Here is a 17,796-nt window from a genome sequence, read left to right on the forward strand (position 1 = left end):
GGGGGCTGAGAGGGCGGGAACGGGTGGGGGGGGGCGAGAACGGGAACGGGTGGGGGGGGGCCCAAGAACGGGAACGGGTGGGGGGGGGGCGAGAGGGCGGGAACGGGTGGGGGGGGCGAGAACGGGAACGGGTGGGGGAGGGGCGATAGGGCGGGAACGGGTGGGGGGGGGGCCGAGAGTGTGGGAACGGGTGGGGGGGGGCGAGAGGCCGGGAACGGGTGGGGGGGGGGGCGAGAGGACGGGAAAGGGTGGGGGGGGGCGAGCGGGTGGGAACGGGTGGGGTGGGCGAGAGGGTGGGAACGGGTGGGGGGGGGCGAGAGGGTGGGAACGGGTGGGGGGGGGCGAGAGGGCGGGAATGGGTGGGGGGGCGAGAGGGTGGGAACGGGTGGGGGGCGAGAGGGCGGGAACGGGTGGGGGGGGCGAGAGGGCGGGAACGGGTGGGGGGGGCGAGAGGGTGGGAACGGGTGGGGGGGGCGAGAGGGCGGGAATGGGTGGGGGGGGCGAGAGGGTGGGAACGGGTGGGGGGCGAGAGGGCGGGAACGGGTGGGGGGGGCGAGAGGGCGGGAACGGGTGGGGGTGCGAGAGGGCGGGAACGGGTGGGGGGCGAGAACGGGAACGGGTGGGGGTGCGAGAGGACGGGAACGGGTGGGGGGCGAGAACGGGAACGGATGGGGGTGCGAGAGGGCGGGAACGGGTGGGGGGCGAGAACGGGAACGGGTGGGGGTGCGAGAGGGCGGGAACGGATGGGGGGCGAGAACGGGAACGGATGGGGGGCGAGAACGGGAACGGGTGGGGGTGCGAGAGGGCGGGAACGGGTGGGGGGCGAGAACGGGAACGGGTGGGGGTGCGAGAGGGCGGGAACGGATGGGGGGCGAGAACGGGAACGGATGGGGGTGCAAGAGGGCGGGAACGGATGGGGGGCGAGAACGGGAACGGGTGGGGGTGCGAGAGGGCGGGAACGGGTGGGGGGCGAGAACGGGAACGGGTGGGGGGCGAGAGGGCGGGAACGGGTGGGGGGGCGAGAACGGGAACGGGAGGGGGGCGAGAGGGCGGGAACGGATGGGGGGGGAAGAGAGGGCGGGAACGGGAGGGGGTGCGAGAGGGCGGGAACGGAAGGGGGGGAAGAGAGGGCGGGAACAGGTGGGGGGGGGCGAGAGGGCGGTAACGGGAGGGGGTGCGAGAGGGCGGGAACGGGAGGGGGGGGCGAAGAGAGGGCGGGAACGGGTGGGGGTGCGAGAGGGCGGGAACGGGTGGGGGGGCGAGAACGGGAACGGGTGGGGGGGGGCGAGAACGGGAACGGGTGGGGGGGGGCGAGAACGGGAACGGGTGGGGGGGGGCGAGAACGGGAACGGGAGGGGGTGCGAGAGGGCGGGAACGGGAGGGGGGGGGAAGAGAGGGCGGGAACGGGTGGGGGGGGCGAGAGGGCGGGAACGGGAGGGGGGGGCGAAGAGAGGGCGGGAACGGGTGGGGGGGGGCGAGAACGGGAACGGGAGGGGGTGCGAGAGGGCGGGAACGGGAGGGGGGGGGAAGAGAGGGCGGGAACGGGAGGGGGTGCGAGAGGGCGGGAACGGAAGGGGGGGGAAGAGAGGGCGGGAACAGGTGGGGGGGGGCGAGAGGGCGGGAACAGGTGGGGGGGGGCGAGAGGGCGGGAACGGGTGGGGGGGGGGAAGAGAGGGCGGGAACGGGAGGGGGGCGAGAGGGCGGGAACGGGTGGGGTTGCGAGAGGGCGGGAACGGGTGGGGGGCGAGAGGGCGGGAATGGGAGGGGGGGGAAGAGAGGGCGGGAACGGGTGGGGGGGGCGAGAGGGCGGGAACGGGTGGGGGGGGCGAGAACGGGAACGGGTGGGGGTGCGAGAGGGCGGGAACGGGTGGGGGAGGGGAAGAGAGGGCGGGAACGGGTGGGGGTGCGAGAGGGCGGGAACGGGTGGGGGGCGAGAACGGGAACGGGTGGGGGGGGCGAGAACGGGTGGGGGTGCGAGAACGGGAACGGGTGGGGGGGGCGAGAACGGGTGGGGGTGCGAGAGGGCGGGAACGGGTGGGGGGGGTGAAGAGAGGGCGGGAACGGGTGGGGGTGCGAGAGGGCGGGAACGGGTGGAGGGCGAGAACGGGAACGGGTGGGGGTGGGGGGGGCGAGAACGGGAACGGGAGGGGGTGCGAGAGGGCGGGAACGGGTGGGGGGCGAGAACGGGAACGGGTGGGGGTGGCGAGAACGGGAGGGGGTGCGAGAGGGCGGGAACGGGTGGGGGGCGAGGGCGGGAACGGGTGGGGGGCGAGGGCGGGAACGGGTGGGGGGCGAGGGCGGGAACGGGTGGGGGGCGAGAACGGGAACGGGTGGGGGGGGCAAGAACGGGAACAGGTGGGGGGGGCGAGAACGGGAACGGGAAGGGGTGCGAGAGGGCGGGAACGGAAGGGGGGGGGAAGAGAGGGCGGGAACGGAAGGGGGGGGGGAAGAGAGGGCGGGAACGGGAGGGGGTGCAAGATGGCGGGAACGGATGGGGGGGGCGAGAGGGAGGGAACGGGCGGGGGTGCGAGAGGGCGGGAACGGGAGGGGTGCGAGAGGGCGGGAACGGGAGGGGGGGGAAGAGAGGGCGGGAACGGGTGGGGGGGGCGAGAGGGCGGGAACGGGAGGGGGTGCGAGAGGGCGGGAACGGGAGGGGGGGGGAAGAGAGGGCGGGAACGGGTGGGGGGGTCGAGAACGGGAACGGGAGGGGTTGCGAGTGGGCGGGAACGGGTGGGGGGGGGAAGAGAGGGCGGGAACGGGAGGGGGTGCGAGAGGGCGGGAACGGGAGGGGGGGGGAAAGAGAGGGCGGGAACGGGTGGGGGTGGGAGAGGGCGGGAACGGGTGGGGGGGGGAAGAGAGGGCGGGAACGGAGGGGGTGCGAGAGGGCGGGAACGGGAGGGGGGGGGAAAGAGAGGGCGGGAACGGGTGGGGGTGGGAGAGGGCGGGAACGGGTGGGGGGGCGAGAGGGCGGGAACGGGTGGGGGGGGAAGAGAGGGCGGGAACGGGAGGGGGTGCGAGAGGGCGGGAACGGGAGGGGGGGGGAAGAGAGGGCGGGAACGGGTGGGGGTGTGAGAGGGCGGGAACGGGTGGGGGGCGAGAACGGGAACGGGTGGGGGGCGAGAGGGCGGGAACGGGTGGGGGGGGCGAGAACGGGAACGGGAGGGGGGCGAGAGGGCGGGAACGGATGGGGGGGGAAGAGAGGGCGGGAACGGGAGGGGGTGCGAGAGGGCGGGAACGGAAGGGGGGGGAAGAGAGGGCGGGAACAGGTGGGGGGGGGCGAGAGGGCGGTAACGGGAGGGGGTGCGAGAGGGCGGGAACGGGAGGGGGGGGCGAAGAGAGGGCGGGAACGGGTGGGGGTGCGAGAGGGCGGGAACGGGTGGGGGGGCGAGAACGGGAACGGGTGGGGGGGGCGAGAACGGGAACGGGTGGGGGGGGCGAGAACGGGAACGGGAGGGGGGGGCGAGAACGGGAACGGGTGGGGGGGGCGAGAACGGGAACGGGAGGGGGTGCGAGAGGGCGGGAACGGGAGGGGGGGGGAAGAGAGGGCGGGAACGGGTGGGGGGGGCGAGAGGGCGGGAACGGGAGGGGGGGGCGAAGAGAGGGCGGGAACGGGTGGGGGGGGGCGAGAACGGGAACGGGAGGGGGTGCGAGAGGGCGGGAACGGGAGGGGGGGGGAAGAGAGGGCGGGAACGGGAGGGGGTGCGAGAGGGCGGGAACGGAAGGGGGGGGAAGAGAGGGCGGGAACAGGTGGGGGGGGGGCGAGAGGGCGGGAACAGGTGGGGGGGGGCGAGAGGGCGGGAACGGGTGGGGGGGGGGAAGAGAGGGCGGGAACGGGAGGGGGGCGAGAGGGCGGGAACGGGTGGGGTTGCGAGAGGGCGGGAACGGGTGGGGGGCGAGAGGGCGGGAATGGGAGGGGGGGGGAAGAGAGGGCGGGAACGGGTGGGGGGGGCGAGAGGGCGGGAACGGGTGGGGGGGGCGAGAACGGGAACGGGTGGGGGTGCGAGAGGGCGGGAACGGGTGGGGGAGGGGAAGAGAGGGCGGGAACGGGTGGGGGTGCGAGAGGGCGGGAACGGGTGGGGGGCGAGAACGGGAACGGGTGGGGGGGGCGAGAACGGGTGGGGGTGCGAGAACGGGAACGGGTGGGGGGGGCGAGAACGGGTGGGGGTGCGAGAGGGCGGGAACGGGTGGGGGGGGTGAAGAGAGGGCGGGAACGGGTGGGGGTGCGAGAGGGCGGGAACGGGTGGAGGGCGGAGAACGGGAACGGGTGGGGGTGGGGGGGGCGAGAACGGGAACGGGAGGGGGTGCGAGAGGGCGGGAACGGGTGGGGGGCGAGAACGGGAACGGGTGGGGGTGGCGAGAACGGGAGGGGGTGCGAGAGGGCGGGAACGGGTGGGGGGCGAGGGCGGGAACGGGTGGGGGGCGAGGGCGGGAACGGGTGGGGGGCGAGGGCGGGAACGGGTGGGGGGCGAGAACGGGAACGGGTGGGGGGGGCAAGAACGGGAACAGGTGGGGGGGGCGAGAACGGGAACGGGAAGGGGTGCGAGAGGGCGGGAACGGAAGGGGGGGGGAAGAGAGGGCGGGAACGGAAGGGGGGGGGGAAGAGAGGGCGGGAACGGGAGGGGGTGCAAGATGGCGGGAACGGATGGGGGGGGCGAGAGGGAGGGAACGGGCGGGGGTGCGAGAGGGCGGGAACGGGAGGGGGTGCGAGAGGGCGGGAACGGGAGGGGGGGGAAGAGAGGGCGGGAACAGGTGGGGGGGGCGAGAGGGCGGGAACGGGAGGGGGTGCGAGAGGGCGGGAACGGGAGGGGGGGGGAAGAGAGGGCGGGAACGGGTGGGGGGGTCGAGAACGGGAACGGGAGGGGTTGCGAGTGGGCGGGAACGGGTGGGGGGGGGAAGAGAGGGCGGGAACGGGAGGGGGTGCGAGAGGGCGGGAACGGGAGGGGGGGGGAAAGAGAGGGCGGGAACGGGTGGGGGTGGGAGAGGGCGGGAACGGGTGGGGGGGGGAAGAGAGGGCGGGAACGGGAGGGGGTGCGAGAGGGCGGGAACGGGAGGGGGGGGGAAAGAGAGGGCGGGAACGGGTGGGGGTGGGAGAGGGCGGGAACGGGTGGGGGGGCGAGAGGGCGGGAACGGGTGGGGGGGGAAGAGAGGGCGGGAACGGGAGGGGGTGCGAGAGGGCGGGAACGGGAGGGGGGGGGAAGAGAGGGCGGGAACGGGTGGGGGTGGGAGAGGGCGGGAACGGGTGGGGGGCGAGAGGGCGGGAACGGGAGGGGGGGGAAGAGAGGGCGGGAACGGGAGGGGGTGCAGAGAGGGCGGGAACGGAAGGGGGGGGAGAGGGCGGGAACGGGTGGGGGGGCGAGAGGGCGGGAACGGGTGGGGGACGAGAACGGGAACGGGTGGGGGGCGAGAGGGCGGGAACGGGTGGGGGGGGGAAGAGAGGGCGGGAACGGGAGGGGGTGCGAGAGGGCGGGAACGGGAGGGGCGGGGGAAGAGAGGGCGGGAACGGGTGGGGGTGGGAGAGGGCGGGAACGGGTGGGGGGCGAGAGGGCGGGAACGGGAGGGGGGGGGAAGAGAGGGCGGGAACGGGAGGGGGTGCAGAGAGGGCGGGAACGGAAGGGGGGGAGAGGGCGGGAACGGGTGGGGGGGCGAGAGGGCGGGAACGGGTGGGGGGCGAGAACGGGAACGGGTGGGGGATGGGGGGGGCGAGAACGGGAACGGGAGGGGGGGGCGAGACGGGAACGGGTGGGGGGCGAGAGGGCGGGAACGGGAGGGGGGGCGAGAGGGCGGGAACGGAAGGGGGTGCGAGAGGCTGGGAACGGGAGGGGGGGAAGAGAGGGCGGGAACGGGAGGGAGTGCGAGAGGGCTGGAACGGAAGGGGGGGGGGGGGGGAAGAGAGGGCGGGAACGGGAGGGGGTGCGAGAGGGCGGGAACGGATGGGGGGGGCGAGAGGGAGGGAACGGGAGGGGGTGCGAGAGGGCAGGAACGGGAGGGTGGGGAAGAGAGGGCGGGAACAGGTGGGGGGGGGGGCGAGAGGGCGGGAACGGGAGGGGTGCGAGAGGGCGGGAACGGGTGGGGGGCGAGAACGGGAACGGGTGGGGGGCGAGATGGCGGGAACGGGTGGGGGGGGGGGAAGAGAGGGCGGGAACGGGAGGGGGTGCGAGAGGGCGGGAACGGGAGGGGGGGGAAGAGAGGGCGGGAACGGGTGGGGGTGCGAGAGGGCGGGAACGGGTGGGGGGCGAGAGGGCGGGAACGGGAGGGGGGGGAAGAGAGGGCGGGAACGGGAGGGGGTGCAGAGAGGGCGGGAACGGAAGGGGGGGGAGAGGGCGGGAACGGGTGGGGGGGCGAGAGGGCGGGAACGGGTGGGGGGGGGCGAGAGGGCGGGAACGAGTGGGGGGGGTGCGAGAGGGCGCGAACGGGTGGGGGGCTGAGAGGCAGGGAACGGGTGGGGGGCTGAGAGGGCGGGAACGGGTGGGGGGGGGGGGGCGAGAACGGGAACGGGTGGGGGGCTGAGAGGGCGGGAACGGGTGGGGGGGGGCGAGAACGGGAACGGGTGGGGGGGGGGCCCAAGAACGGGAACGGGTGGGGGGGGGGGCGAGAGGGCGGGAACGGGTGGGGGGGGCGAGAACGGGAACGGGTGGGGGAGGGGCGATAGGGCGGGAACGGGTGGGGGGGGGGCCGAGAGTGTGGGAACGGGTGGGGGGGGGCGAGAGGCCGGGAACGGGTGGGGGGGGGCGAGAGGACGGGAAAGGGTGGGGGGGGGGCGAGCGGGTGGGAACGGGTGGGGTGGGCGAGAGGGTGGGAACGGGTGGGGGGGGGCGAGAGGGTGGGAACGGGTGGGGGGGGGCGAGAGGGCGGGAATGGGTGGGGGGGGCGAGAGGGTGGGAACGGGTGGGGGGCGAGAGGGCGGGAACGGGTGGGGGGGGCGAGAGGGCGGGAACGGGTGGGGGGGGGCGAGAGGGTGGGAACGGGTGGGGGGGGCGAGAGGGCGGGAAGGGCGAGAGGGCGGGAACGGGGGGGGGGGCGAGAGGGCGGGAACGGGTGGGGGGGGGGCGAGAGGGCGGGAACGGGTGGGGGGGGGGCAAGAGGGCGGGAATGGGTGCGGGGCGAGAACGGGAACGGGCGGGGGGGGGCGAGATGTCGGGAACGGGTGGGGGGGGGCGAGAGGGTGGGGGGGGGCGAGAGGGCGGGAACGGGTGGGGGGGGGCGAGAGGGCGGGAATGGGTGGGGGGGGCGAGAGGGCGGGAACGGGTGGGGGGCGAGAACGGGAACGGGCGGGGGGGGGCGAGATGTCGGGAACGGGTGGGGGGGGCGAGAGGGTGGGGGGGGGGCGAGAGGGCGGGAACGGGTGGGGGGGCGAGAGGGCGGGAACGGGTGGGGGGGGGCGAGAGGGCGGGAACGGGGGGGCGAGAGGGCGGGAACGGGTGGGGGGGGGCGAGAGGGCGGGAACGGGTGGGGGGGCGAGAGGGCGGGAACGGGTGGGGGGGGCGAGAGGGCGGGAACGGGTGGGGGGGGCGAGAGGGCGGGAACGGGTGGGGGCGGCGATAGGGCGGGAACGGGTGGGGGGGGCGATAGGGCGGGAACGGGTGGGGGGGGCGAGAGGGCGGGAACGGGTGGGGGGCGAGAGTGCGGGAACGGGGGGGGGGGGGAGGGCGAGAGGGCGGGAACGGGTGGGGGGCGAGAGTGCGGGAACGGGGGGGGGGGGGCGAGAGGGCGGGAACGGGTGGGGGGCGAGAACGGGAACAGGTGGGGGGGGCGAGAGGGCTGGAAGGGCGAGAGGGCGGGAACGGGTGGGGGGGGCGAGAGGGCGGGAACGGGTGGGGGGGGCGTGAGAGCGGGAGGGAGACGAGAGCGGGAGGGAGACGAGAGCGAGAGGGCGGGAACGGGAGGGATATGAGAGCGGGAGGGAGACGAGAGCGGGAGGGAGACGAGAGCGAGAGGGAGACGAGAGCGGGAGGGCGGGAACGGGAGGGATATGAGAGCGGGAGGGAGACGAGAGCGGGAGGGAGACGAGAGCAGGAGGGAGACGAGAGCAGGAGGGAGACGAGAGCGAGAGGGCGGGAACGGGAGGGATATGGGAACGGGAGGGACATGAGAGCGGGAGGGATATGAGAGCGGGAGGGAGACGAGAGCGGGAGGAAGACGAGAGCGAGAGGGAGACGAGAGCGGGAGGGGGATGAGAGCGGGAGGGAGAGGAGAGCGGGAGGGAGAGGAGAGCGGGAGGGGGATGAGAGCGAGAGGGAGACGAGAGCGAGAGGGAGATGAGAGCGAGAGGGAGACGAGAGCGAGAGGGAGACGAGAGCGAGAGGGAGATGAGAGCGAGAGGGAGACGAGAGCGAGAGGGAGATGAGAGCGGGAGGGAGACGAGAGCGAGAGGGAGATGAGAGCGAGAGGGAGAGGAGAGCGGGAGGGAGAGGAGAGCGGGAGCGAGATGAGAGCGGGAGGGAGAGGAGAGCGGGAGGGAGAGGAGAGCGGGAGGGAGAGGAGAGCGGGAGGGAGATGAGAGCGAGAGGGAGATGAGAGCGAGAGGGAGAGGAGAGCGGGAGGGAGAGGAGAGCGGGAGGGAGATGAGAGCGAAAGGGAGAGGAGAGCGGGAGAGAGATGAGAGCGGGAGGGAGATGAGAGCGGGAGGGCGGGAACGGGAGGGAGATGAGAGCGAGAGGGAGACGAGAGCGGGAGGGAGACGAGAGCGAGAGGGAGATGAGAGCGGGAGGGAGAGGAGAGCGAGAGGGAGATGAGAGCGGGAGGGAGAGGAGAGCGGGAGGGAGATGAGAGCGGGAGGGAGAGGAGAGCGAGAGGGAGATGAGAGCGGGAGGGAGAGGAGAGCGGGAGGGAGACGAGAGCGAGAGGGAGATGAGAGCGAGAGGGAGATGAGAGCGAGAGGGAGATGAGAGCGGGAGGGAGATGAGAGCGAGAGGGAGATGAGAGCGAGGGGGAGATGAGAGCGAGAGGGAGAGGAGAGCGAGAGGGAGATGAGAGCGAGGGGGAGATGAGAGCGAGGGGGAGACGAGAGCGGGAGGGAGACGAGAGCGAGAGGGAGATGAGAGCGGGAGGGAGATGAGAGCGGGAGGGAGACGAGAGCGAGAGGGAGAGGAGAGCGGGAGGGAGATGAGAGCGGGAGGGAGATGAGAGCGAGAGGGAGATGAGAGCGGGAGGGAGACGAGAGCGGGAGGGAGACGAGAGCGAGAGGGAGACGAGAGCGGGAGGGAGACGAGAGCGAGAGGGAGACGAGAGCGGGAGGGAGACGAGAGCGAGAGGGAGACGAGAGCGGGAGGGAGATGAGAGCGGGAGGGAGATGAGAGCGGGAGGGAGAGGAGAGCGGGAGGGAGATGAGAGCGGGAGGGAGATGAGAGCGGGAGGGAGATGAGAGCGAGAGGGAGATGAGAGCGGGAGGGCGGGAACGGGAGGGAGATGAGAGCGGGAGGGAGACGAGAGCGGGAGAGAGACGAGAGCGAGAGGGAGACGAGAGCGGGAGGGCGGGAACGGGAGGGATATGAGAGCAGGAGGGAGACGAGAGCGGGAGGGAGATGAGAGCGGGAGGGAGACGAGAGCGAGAGGGAGACGAGAGCGAGAGGGATATGGGAACGGGAGGGATATGAGAGCGAGAGGGAGAGGAGAGCGGGAGGGAGATGAGAGCGGGAGGGAGACGAGAGCGAGAGGGAGACGAGAGCGGGAGGGCGGGAACGGGAGGGATATGAGAGCAGGAGGGAGACGAGAGCGGGAGGGAGATGAGAGCGGGAGGGAGACGAGAGCGAGAGGGAGACGAGAGCGGGAGGGGGATGAGAGCGGGAGGGAGACGAGAGCGGGAGGGAGACGAGAGCGGGAGGGCGGGAACGGGAGGGAGATGAGAGCGGGAGGGAGATGAGAGCGGGAGGGGGATGAGAGCGGGAGGGAGACGAGAGCGAGAGGGAGAGGAGAGCGAGGGGGAGACGAGAGCGGGAGGGAGACGAGAGCGGGAGGGAGATGAGAGCGGCAGGGAGACGAGAGCGAGAGGGAGATGAGAGCGGGAGGGAGACGAGAGCGAGAGGGAGATGAGAGCGGGAGGGAGACGAGAGCGAGAGGGAGACGAGAGCGGGAGGGAGATGAGAGCGGGAGGGAGACGAGAGCGGGAGGGAGAGGAGAGCGGGAGGGGGATGAGAGCGGGAGGGAGATGAGAGCGAGAGGGAGAGGAGAGCGGGAGGGAGATGAGAGCGAGAGGGAGAGGAGAGCGGGAGGGAGATGAGAGCGAGAGGGAGAGGAGAGCGGGAGGGGGATGAGAGCGAGAGGGAGAGGAGAGCGGGAGGGAGATGAGAGCGGGAGGGAGACGAGAGCGGGAGGGAGAGGAGAGCGGGAGGGGGATGAGAGCGGGAGGGAGATGAGAGCGAGAGGGAGAGGAGAGCGGGAGGGAGATGAGAGCGAGAGGGAGAGGAGAGCGGGAGGGAGATGAGAGCGAGAGGGAGAGGAGAGCGGGAGGGGGATGAGAGCGGGAGGGAGATGAGAGCGAGAGGGAGATGAGAGCGGGAGGGGGATGAGAGCGAGAGGGAGAGGAGAGCGGGAGGGAGATGAGAGCGAGAGGGAGAGGAGAGCGGGAGGGGGATGAGAGCGGGAGGGAGAGGAGAGCGGGAGGGGGATGAGAGCGGGAGGGGATGAGAGCGAGAGGGAGAGGAGAGCGGGAGGGAGATGAGAGCGAGAGGGAGAGGAGAGCGGGAGGGAGATGAGAGCGAGAGGGAGATGAGAGCGAGAGGGCGGTAACGGGAGGGAGACGAGAGCGAGAGGGCGGGAACGGGAGGGAGACGAAGCGGGAACGGGAGGGGAGCACCCAGAATGGAGCTTAGCACCGTGGGCCAGAAGGGGCCAGGTTGTATGTGAATCTCTGATGGTCTGAACCAGTGGCCAGTGTCCCTAATCACTATCCGCCGACACCGTCTCCGACTGGACATCGCGAAGACAATGATGCTCCCCGTGGGTGACATTCCTGCCGACACTTGGCGTCTGGGCTCACACAGGAAGGATGTTCACCTGAGTGGATGTTTGGAACCCACCCCAGTAAGAGCCAGCGCTTCAGAAGATCCAGGGAGAAATGTGGAGGGGAAGCCGTACTGTAATGTGTGAGGAGGACACAAAAAATCTGCAAAAGGACATCGACAGGCTAAGTGAGTCGGCAAAAATTTTCAGATGGAGTATAATGTTGGAAAATGTGGGGTTATACACTTTGGCAGAAAAACATCAAAGAGCAAGTTATTATTTAAATGGAGAAAGATTGCAAAGTGCTGCAGTACAGCGGGACCTGGGGGTACTTGGGCATGAAACACAAAAGGATAGTATGCAGGTACAGCAAGTGATCAGGAAGGCCAATGGAATCTTGGCCTTTATTGCAAAGGGGATGGAGTATAAAAGCAGGGAAGTCTTGCTACAGTTATACAGGGTATTGGTGAGGCCACACCTGGAATACTGCGTGCAGTTTTGGTTTCCATATTTACAAAAGGATATACTTGCTTTGGAGACGGTTCAGAGAAGGTTCACTAGGTTGATTCCGGAGATGAGGGGGTTGACTTATGAGGAACGGTTGAGTAGGTTGGGCCTCTACTCATTGGAATTAAGAAGAATGAGAGGTGATCTTATTGAAACATATAAGATTATGAGGGGGGCTTGACAAGGTGGATGCAGAGAGGATGTTTCCACTGATGGGGGAGACTAGAACTAGGGGGCATGATCTTAGAATAAGGGGCCGCCCATTTAAAACTGAGATGAGGAGAAATTTCTTCTCAGAGGGTTGTAAATCTGTGGAATTCGCTGCCTCAGAGAGCTGTGGAAGCTGGGGCACTGAATAAATTTAAGACAGAAATAGACAGTTTCTTAAATGATAAGGGGATAAGAGGTTATGGGGAGCGGGCAGGAAAGTGGACCTGAGTCCATGATCAGATCAGCCATGATCGTATTAAATGGCAGAGCAGGCTCGAAGGGCCATATGGCCTACTCCTGCTCCTATTTCTTATGTTCTTATGTAACGCACCCTGGAGTTGCATGTATCTGGTGTCTCAGGGCCCAGGCCCCTGTCCAGTAGCCACAGCGAGTGGAGGATGGCGGGAACGGAAGTCTTGACCCGTATCGCAGTGCCGCAGTCTGGTAATTTCTCCACTTTATGGGGGCCACAGAGCAGCCTGCGCTCGGTCCATCGGATCATCCACTCCAGGAGTTTGGCCGTGCCCTGGAATCTGGCATCCAGCTCGGGGGCTAGTTCCTCTCTCGACAGAGCCAGCGCTGAGGGGCAGGGCCAGGGACTGGGGTCTGCCCTGGCAGGCAACTCAGTTGAGCAGACTGGGGCTGGGGCTGGGCAAGAGTGCAGCTTTAAGCCAAACAGGCCTCTTCCCCTCACACTGCCCCGAGTGCCCACAGCAGGAAAATAGCCGTGGATATCGCGCTCAATTGGCGGCACTTCAGAGCGGACGGTGGAGCAGAACGTCGCGGGAGCAGGTGAGGAGACTGGCGGTTTTGTCCTTTCCCCGCGGCCCGGGTACTCCTTCCTGTGCTCCTCAGACGTTAAGCGAGAGCGGCTTTCTGCTCGGAAGACCTCTCCGTCGGCTCTGGTCCGGCTTTGCCGCCGTTTGAGCGTGGTGTGGACATGGAACGCCAGCGAGTTCAGCTCCTGCTCCCTCAGGTGGCCCGAGCAGCTGGTCAGCAGTGGGACAGCCGGGCCCCCGTTCACTATCTGGTCTCTCTCCAGCAGGTAGCTCAGGAACAGCTCCAGGAACCTCGCATACTCCTCGTCGTCCCGCTCAAACTCCCAGGAGCCAACCACGGGCGGGCGCGGGGCGTCGACCTCTGACCCCCTGGCCTTTCTCTGCTTGGCGGCTCTCCTGCAGTCTGGACCATCGTTCCGGTCACCCGAGGTCCTGTGGGGTCTGGACTCTGTGTCCCTGTGAATAAACAATAAAGCGCTTGCTGCAGCCAGTTACACATTTTATGAGCATAGAATGAGGCAGCACATAAGGAGGCCATTCGGCCCGTTGAGCCCATCCCAACTCTCAGGCAGTCTCACTCCCCCCCCAATTCTCCTTGGGCCCTGCAAATCTTTTCCTTTCGATACTTATCCAACTTCCTGTTGAAAGAGAAAATTCAGTCTGCCTCCACCACCTTTTCAGGCAATGCATTCTTAACCGATAAGGGAATAAGGGGTTATGGGGAGCGGGCAGGGAAGTGGAGCTGAGTTCCATGATCATATTAAATGGCGGAGCAGGTTCAAGGGGCTGTATGGCCTACTCCTGCTCCTATTTCTTGTTATGTTCTTATTCCCGGTCCTAACCACTCACTGCGTAAAAAAGTTATTGCTTGCGTCGCCTTTGGTTCTTAAATCTGTGTCCTCATTTTCTCTACCCTTCCATCAATGGGAACAGTTTCTCTCGATCCTTTCTGTCCAGACCCCTCTTCTTTGAAGGCCTCCCATTGTTCAATTACTGTTTTGCTGACCAATTTTTGATTCCTATCCACCTGAGGCAGATCACTTTTTAAGAACATAAGAAATAGGAGCAGGAGTAGACCATACGGCCCCTCCAGCCTGCTCCACCATTTAATACGATCATGGCTGATCTGATCATGGACTCAGCTCCACTTCCCTGCCCGCTCCCCATAACCACTTATCGCTTAAGAAACTGTCTATCTCTGTCTTAAATTTATTCAATGTCCCAGCTTCCACAGCTCTCTGAGGCAGCGAATTCCACAGATTTACAACCCTCTAAGAAATTCCTCCTCATCTCTGTTTTAAATGTGCGGCCCCTTATTCTAAGATTATGCTCCCTCGTTCTAGTCTCCATTATGAGTGGAATTATCTTCTCTGCATCCACCTTGTCAAGCCCCCTCATAATCTTATATGTTTCAATAAGATCACCTCTCATTCTTCTGAATTCCAATGAATAGAGGCCCAACCTCCTCAACCTTTCCTTACAAGTCAACCCCCTCAAACTAGTGAATCTTCTTCCAAAGCAAGTATATCCTTTCTTAAATATGGAAACCAAAACTGCACGCAGTATTCCAGGTATAACTGTAGAAAAACTTTTATACACCATCCCCTTTGCAATAAAGGCCAAGATACCATTGGCTTTCCTGATCACTTGCTGCACCTGCATACTAACCTTTTATGTTTCATGCACAGGTATTCTTTTTGAATGGCGGAGCAGGCTCGAGGGGCTAGATGGCCTACTCCTGTTCCTAATTCTTATGTTCTTATGTACCCCCCAGGTCCCGCTGTACTGCAGCACTTTGCAATTTTTCTCCATTTAAGTAATAATTTACTCTTTGATTTTTTCTGCCACACTTCCAACATTATACTCCATCTGCCAAATTTTTGCCCACTCACTTAGCCTGTCTATGTCCTTTTGCAGATTTTTTTGTGTCCTCCTCACATCTTTGTATCGTCAGCAATCTTAACTCACTGAAGTTAAGTATTTTTATGCTTGATTGTTCCTTATCCTTTGCATTACTACTCTAAAGCTGATATTATCATCGCTATTCCCCAAACGCTCTCCCACTGAAGCATGCTCCATTTGTCCCACTTCATTCCCCAGAACTCGATCCAGCACTGCTTCCTTCCTCGTTGCGCTGGAAACACACGAATCAAGAGAGGAGGACAAAGAGTTTAATTAGGAGGGGGAAAATGGAGTATGAGAGTAAGTTTGCAGGGAATATAAAAGCTGACTGAAAAGCTTCTATAGATATGTGAAGAGAAAAAGATTAGTGAAGACTAATGTAGGTCACTTGCAGTCAGAATCAAGGGAATTCATAATAGGGAACAAGGAAATGGCAGACAAATTGAACAAATAATTTGGTTTTATCTTCACTAAGACAGACACAAATAACCTTCCGGAAATACTAGGGGTCCAAGGGTCTAGCGAGAAGGGGGAACTGAGGGAAATCCTTATTAGTCAGGAAATGGTGTTAGGGGGGAAATTGAAGGGACTGAAGGCTGATAAATCCCCAGGGCTTGATAGTCTGCATCCCAGAGTACGTAAGGATGTGGCCCTAGAAATAGTGGATGCATTGGTGGTCATTTTCCAACATTCCATGGACTATGGTTCAGTTCCTTTGGATTGGCGGGTAGCTAATGTAGCACCACTTTTTAAAAAAAGGAGGGAGAGAGAAAACAGGGAATTATAGACCGGTTAGCCTGACATCGGCAGTGGGGAAAATGTTGGAATCAATTATTAAAGATGTAATAGCAGCGACAGGAAAGCAGTGACAGGATCAGTCCAAGTCAGCATGGATTTATGAAAGGGAAATCATGCTCGACAAATCTTCTGGAATTATTTGAGGATGTAACTAGTAGAGTGGACAAGGGAGAACCAGTGGATGTGGTGTATTTGGACTTTCAAAAGGCTTTTGACAAGGTCCCACACAAGAGATTAGTGTGCAAAATTAAGGTACATGGCATTGGGGGTAATGTATTGACGTGGATAGAGAACTGGTTGGCAGACAGGAAGCAAAGAGTGGGAATAAACGGATCCTTTTCAGAATGGCAGGCAGTGACTAGTGGCACTGCAAGGTTCAGTGCTGGGACCCCAGCTATTTACAATATACATTAATGATTCTTCAAGTTTGCAGATGACACTAAATTGGGTGGCAGTGCGAGCTGCGAGGAGGATGCTAGGAGGCTGCAGGGGGACTTGGACAGGTTAGGTGAATAGGCAAATGCATGGCAGATTCAGTATAATGTGGATAAATGTGAGATTATCCACTTTGGTTGCAAAAACAGGAAGGCAGATTATTATCTGAATGGTGACAGATTAGTAAAAGGGGAGGTGCAACGAGACCTGGGTGTCATGGTTCATCAGTCATTGAAGGTAGGCATGCAGATACAGCAGGCGGTGAAGGCGGCAAATGGCATGCTGGCCTTCATGGAGGGGGAATTTGAGTATAGGAGCAGGGAGGTCTTACTGCAGTTGTACAGGGCCTTGGTGAAACCACACTTTGAGTATTGTGTGCAGTTCTGGTCTCCTAATCTGAGGAAGGACATTCTTGCTATTGAGAGGGTACAGCGAACTGATTCCTGGGATGGCAGGACTGACAGATGAAGAAAGACTGGATCAACTCGGCTTATATTCACTGGAATTTAGAAGAATGAGAGGGGATCTCATAGAAACATATAAAATTCTGTCGGGATTGGATAGGTTAGATGCAGGAAGAATGTTCCCGACGTTGGGGAAGTCCAAAACCAGGGGTGACAGACTAGGGATAAGAAGTAAGCCATTTAGGACAAAGATGAGGAGAAACTTCTTCATTCAGAGAATTGTGAACCTGTGGAATTCTCTACCAAAGAAAGTTGTTGAGGCCAGTTCGTTAGATATATTCAAAAGGGAGTTAGATATGGCCCTTACTGCTAAAGGGATCAAGGGGTATGGAGAGAAAACAGGAATGGGGTACTGAAGTTGCATGATCAGTCATGATCATAGTGAATGGTGGTGCAGACTCGAAGGGCCGAATGGCCTACTCCTGCACCTATTTTCTATGTTTCTATGTTACACATTTCAGGAATTCCTCCCTCTCTTTGCATTTCAATCTGTTGCGATCCAGGTCTATATTAGGATAATCTTACAAATCCCCTGGGAGGACAGATGCACCAACATTAGCGTCCTCGACCAGGCCAACATCCCCAGCATTGAAGCACTGACCACACTTGATCAGCTCCGCTGGGCAGGCCACATTGTCCGCATGCCAGACACGAGACTCCCAAAGCAAGCGCTCTACTCTGAACTCCTTCACGGCAAACGAGCCAAAAGTGAGCAGAGAAAACATTTCAAGGACACCCTCAAAGCCTCCTTGATGAAGTACAACATCCCCACTGACACCTGGAAGACCCTGGCCAAAGACCGCCCTAAGTGGAGGAAGTGCATCCGGGAGGGCGCTGAGCACCTCGGGTCTCATCGCCGAGAGCATGCAGAAACCAATCGCAGGCAGCGGAAGGAGCGTGCGGCAAACCAGTCCCACCCACCCTTTCCCTCAACGACTATCTGTCCCACCTATGACAGGGACTGTGGTTCTCGTATCGGACTGTTCAGCCACCAAAGGACTCATTTTTAGAGTGGAAGCAAGTCTTCCTCGATTCCGAGGAACTGCCTACGATGATGAGGAGGATAATTGAAGTAGCCTATTATCAGTACTCTGTATTTTTACATCTTTCTGTAATTTGCCTGAATGTGCCCCTCTATCTCCTTCCCACTATTTGGTGTCCTGTTGTATACACCCAGCAGCAGAATAGCTCCTCTATTGTTTCATAATTAAGAACACAAGAACACAATAGGAGCAGGGCTATATGGCCCTTCGAGCCCACACCACCATTCAATAAGATCATGGCTGATCTACATCAACTCCACTTGCCCACCCGATCCTCAAGTCCCTTGAAACCCGTAGAGTCCAAAACTGTATCAATCTCAGCCCTGAATATACTCAACATCCAAAGAATTCTAACCTCATTGACTCTGTCTTTGACCCCTGAACTACATCATCCCTCTCCAGGTGTTAGAGTTTATTTGATCAATACTGCCACCCCCTCCCTTTCTTCCCCATCTTTCCTGAATACCATGTGGCGAGGAATATTAATTTCCCAATTCTACCCTTCTTTGAACCAGGTCTCTGTTATTGCCGCTATATGAAAGTGCAACATCCCCACTGACACCTGGGAGTCCCTGGCCAAAGATCGCCCGAAGTGGAGGAAGTGCATCCGGGATAACACTGAGCACTTCGGGTCTCATCGCCGAGAGCATGCAGAAACCAAGCGCAGGCAGCGGAAAGAGCGTGCGGCAAACCAGTCCCACCCACCCTTACCTCAACCAC

At 63.6% G+C, this 17,796-nt stretch overlaps 1 protein-coding gene across 1 annotated transcript in view; it reads right to left on the minus strand.

Moving 5' to 3' along the window:
* The window catches only part of cplane1 (ciliogenesis and planar polarity effector 1), a 306,637-nt gene that overhangs the window by 180,167 nt on the left and 108,674 nt on the right, over positions 1-17,796 (minus strand). Inside the window, exon 25 of the mRNA XM_070877077.1 lies at positions 11,987-12,890. Coding sequence (XP_070733178.1) covers positions 11,987-12,890 — 904 coding nt within the window. The remainder of the gene's footprint in view (positions 1-11,986; positions 12,891-17,796) is intronic.

Source organism: Pristiophorus japonicus, chromosome 1 (assembly GCF_044704955.1).
Source record: "Pristiophorus japonicus isolate sPriJap1 chromosome 1, sPriJap1.hap1, whole genome shotgun sequence".
Classification (NCBI taxonomy): domain Eukaryota; kingdom Metazoa; phylum Chordata; class Chondrichthyes; family Pristiophoridae; genus Pristiophorus; species Pristiophorus japonicus.